The sequence below is a fragment of the Mandrillus leucophaeus genome, unplaced genomic scaffold (assembly GCF_000951045.1).
Source record: "Mandrillus leucophaeus isolate KB7577 unplaced genomic scaffold, Mleu.le_1.0 Scaffold822, whole genome shotgun sequence".
Taxonomy (NCBI): domain Eukaryota; kingdom Metazoa; phylum Chordata; class Mammalia; order Primates; family Cercopithecidae; genus Mandrillus; species Mandrillus leucophaeus.
Window position 1 is genome coordinate 1 of NW_012108942.1, and position 3,741 is coordinate 3,741.

Consider the following 3,741-nt stretch of genomic DNA (forward strand, 5'->3'; position numbering starts at 1 on the left):
AGAGTCACCCAGGACTGAGGAGTGTCCCACCCTTGACTCTCTCCCTCTCCCCCGCTGCAGTCCCCAGCTCAGCTGTAACTCCTCCAGAGTCACCCCAGTCGGATTCCCTGGGCTCCACCTACTCCATCAATGGGCTCCTGGGCATCGCTCAGCCTGGCAGTGACAAGAGGAAAATGGATGACAGTGAGTGCTGGGACAGGGGGGCAGCGGGGGTGCACGAGGGCAGTTTGCTCAGGCTTTGATGGGGACAGAAGCCTTTCCACTTATGACATAGGACTCTGTAGGAGCTCGGCATGTGACTGTCACATGTCCTGTCTGTCAGTTGGCCAAGGCTCCTGGGCCCAGGTGGCTGGCCCTTTTTCTCCCTCCACAGTGAGTTGGCTTGGAGTCAGTCCTCTACTTTGGCCTAGGGCATGAGTAGATATGTCCCCTAAAAGCTTTCTTCCTGACTGGGGGGTACCAGGTGATCAGGATAGCTGCCGGCTGAGCATCGACTCACAGAGCAGCAGCAGCGGACCCCGAAAGCACCTTCGCACGGACGCCTTCAGCCAGCACCACCTCGAGCCACTCGAGTGCCCATTTGAGCGGCAGCACTACCCGGAGGCCTATGCCTCCCCCAGCCACACCAAAGGCGAGCAGGTGAGAATTTGGGCCCTGGGAGGTGAGCAGAGTGGGCAGGGGCCAGAGCAAGGTGTGCTCTCCAAATGTGCCTGCGCTCCGCCACCAAAGCAGCTGGAAGTTGCATCAATGGGCTCAGGGCACCTGCCTCATGCAACTCCAAGCCTGACACATGCTTTATCTTACCAGATGCCCTGGCATCTTCCTCTCTTTCTAACCCTCCTGGCTTACTTAACCCAAAACCTTTGAGCCTGGGCCTTTCAGGGATGGCAGCACAACCTGATGATGCCATCCCTTGCCATCAGCATCTTCCCCAGACCTCGAGGTCGGGTTCCACAACTCTGAAGCAGTAGCACAAAGCCTTCACATAATGACCTCAGCCACCACTTCCTAGCCCCGCCTTTGGCCACTCATCCTGCACACCCCATGCTCTTGCATTACTCATGGCCGCAAGCACGCCACCCTCGCTCACATCTCTCTGCCCTTGCACACCGTGTGCCCGCCACACAGAATGCCTTTCCTCCCACTTCTCTGCATGGAAAAATACCATTAGCCTTCATGACTCGGCTCAAACATCACCCTCTCCGTGAGTGCTCCCCTGCCTCTCCGACATGAATCATCTCTCCTGCCTCTTGTCCTTCTGCATGTCCCACATGCCGCTCTCAGTAGCTTCTCACAGTGTAGCTTAATAATGTGGCAGACAGAGAGGTACAAAGACATGCGGACTCCTTAAGGACAGAGAAGCCTCATGACACATGAAACGTCGTTTTTATTCCCAGCACATACCATTGTGCCCCCCTTATAATAGAGAGTAATGGTATAGTGAATGAATGAACGAATGAGTGAGTTGAGAAATTCAGAATAATACATCACAAGCTACAGGGAATTTTTCTTGCTAGTGCTCAGGACAGGTGAAATGAATCATAACAGGTTGGCATCTGTGACAAGCTGACAGAGATGTGAGAGGTCCCACTCCGAGGCCAACAAAGACTCTGCAACTCTGGCAGAACCACAGAGCTCTCAGTCCCTAGTCATCACATCTTTTTCCCTTAACCCCACCAAGTCAACCAGATGAGGAGTGTCTTCAGGGTGGTGTCTGTTGCCCCTCTTTGCCCATGCCGTCATTTGCTGTAGGAGTGAGGCAAGCCCATATGCCTTTAAGAACTGCGTAGGACAATGGAGATGATGCCAATAATCAGCCCAACCACTTCCAGTGACCGTCTGGGCTGCTGGTCCCATGCCAGCACTCGCAGCTGGGCAGGCAATCTGCATCAGCAATTTTATCAGCTTTGACTGTGGCAACCACGAGGGTGCAGAGAAAGCTGGCCGTCAGCAGCCATGGGGAGAGGGCCTGGGTGCTCACCTACCAGTCAGCACACAGCTCCAGGAAGGAAAGGGGCTTGCAGTGGGGAGCCTGCAGGAAGCTCGCTCTGTGAGAGCAAGCCTGCAAAACTCAGTGTACAGGCACCAGCCACCCAGTGAAAGTAAAGAAACCCTGCTGATAAGACTCTGGACACCCACTGAGTCCCAGAGCCATTTCCTGACTCCATCCCTAAGCCCCCCAAAGGACCCTGCTTGACTACAGAGCACCCCCATGTCACGCTGGCATATGAACAGGGGGGATCCTGGAATGAGAAAGTCTTTGAGCTTGCAGAGACCTCTGTGACCACCTCATCCAGTTTCTCCATTTGTGTGGAGATAATCCAAGGCCAAGCAAGACAAGGAGGGCTCGGGCAACCAGAAGGTTTTGGAGCTCAGGCCTGCCAATCCTCATTTCATTCAGACTGGTCCACTGTCACCTGCTTCAGATATGGTGCCTCTACGTAAATACGTATTTGAAGACTGAAAAAAAAAAAGCATTTGGAAACCATTGAACTTCTCCAACCACTCATCTTTCAGATGAGGAGACTGAGGTCCAGCAGTGCCCATAAATTATTCATTACCTCCTCAGTCAATCATTACTCACCCAGTCATTCACCTGGAGGGTGGTGAAGGGAAGGGAGAACCAGCCAGTGCAAGGGCCCCTCATGTCCTGCCTGGCCTTTGCTTTTCCCACCTCTGGTAACTGACTGTGCTGCCAAAGTAACACTCCATGCTCTCTCACCTGGGCATAGGAAGGCCCGCTGGCTTGGGGAGCCAAGAATGAAGCACAAGTACTCATACCTGACCTTAGGACAGGTGGTAACACAGCCATCTTTTCTGTAAAATCAACAAGTGGGGGACCAGGCATGGTGGCCCACACCTGTAGTCCCAGTACTTTGGGAGGCTGAGGTGAACGGGTCACCTGAGGTCAGGAGTTTGAGACCAGCCTGGCCAACATGGCAATATCCCATATCTACTAAAAATACAAAAATTAGCCAGAACTGGTGGCATACACCTGTAATCCTAGCTACTCAGGAGGCTGAGGCAGGAGAATCACTTGAACCTGGGAGGCAGAGGTTGCAGTGAGCCAAGATTGTGCCACTGCACTCCAGCCTGGGTGACACAGCAAGCCTCCCTCTGAAAACAACAACAACAACAACAACAAAGGGCAAGGGGAAGTGTTCAACAGAAACATCATGTTATTCCTGGTTGCTATTTCATGACCAGACATAGCTAGAAGTCATACAGCTCTTATTTCCCTATTTTACAAATGCACCAAAAAACATCAACAGAATATGAATATCAGCTTACTGACAGAAATGAAGAATTTGGTGGCTTCTGACTCTTCACATGATTCTGAAATAATATCTATGATAACTCTCACTGGGCATCTGTTGTCACCAAGTATTCGGTGCTAAGCACGTTATGTATAAGTATATAAAATTTCATGTAATGCTTACATCAGCCTCACAGAGTCTATGACTCCCATACAGGTGAGAAAATTAAGCTTCAGAGCAGTCAAGCAGACTAAAGCTACCTGGCAAGTCATTGCAGAACCAGGGCTCAGACTTGCTGAAGTTCTGAAGCATTGTGCTGCTCTGCCCCAATTCAAGTTCAATTCCAGCTAAAAAAAAAAAAAAAAAAAATCTGCTTTATTGAGGTATAATTTGCAGACATTGAATACAAAATCACCAAAATATTTTGACTATATAGGTATTTTTAAGTTACTTGAATTTTGAAATAGCTATAGGATTCTGAGTA

At 50.7% G+C, this 3,741-nt stretch overlaps 1 protein-coding gene across 1 annotated transcript in view; it reads left to right on the forward strand.

Moving 5' to 3' along the window:
• Positions 1–26: 26 nt before the first annotated feature.
• PAX8 (paired box 8) overlaps positions 27–3,741 on the forward strand; it is a gene marked incomplete at its 5' end in the record, with an annotated part of 26,044 nt that continues 22,329 nt past the window's right edge. Inside the window, 2 exons of the mRNA XM_011968032.1 lie at positions 27–183; positions 464–639. Of these exons, the coding sequence (XP_011823422.1) occupies positions 27–183; positions 464–639 (333 nt within the window). The remainder of the gene's footprint in view (positions 184–463; positions 640–3,741) is intronic.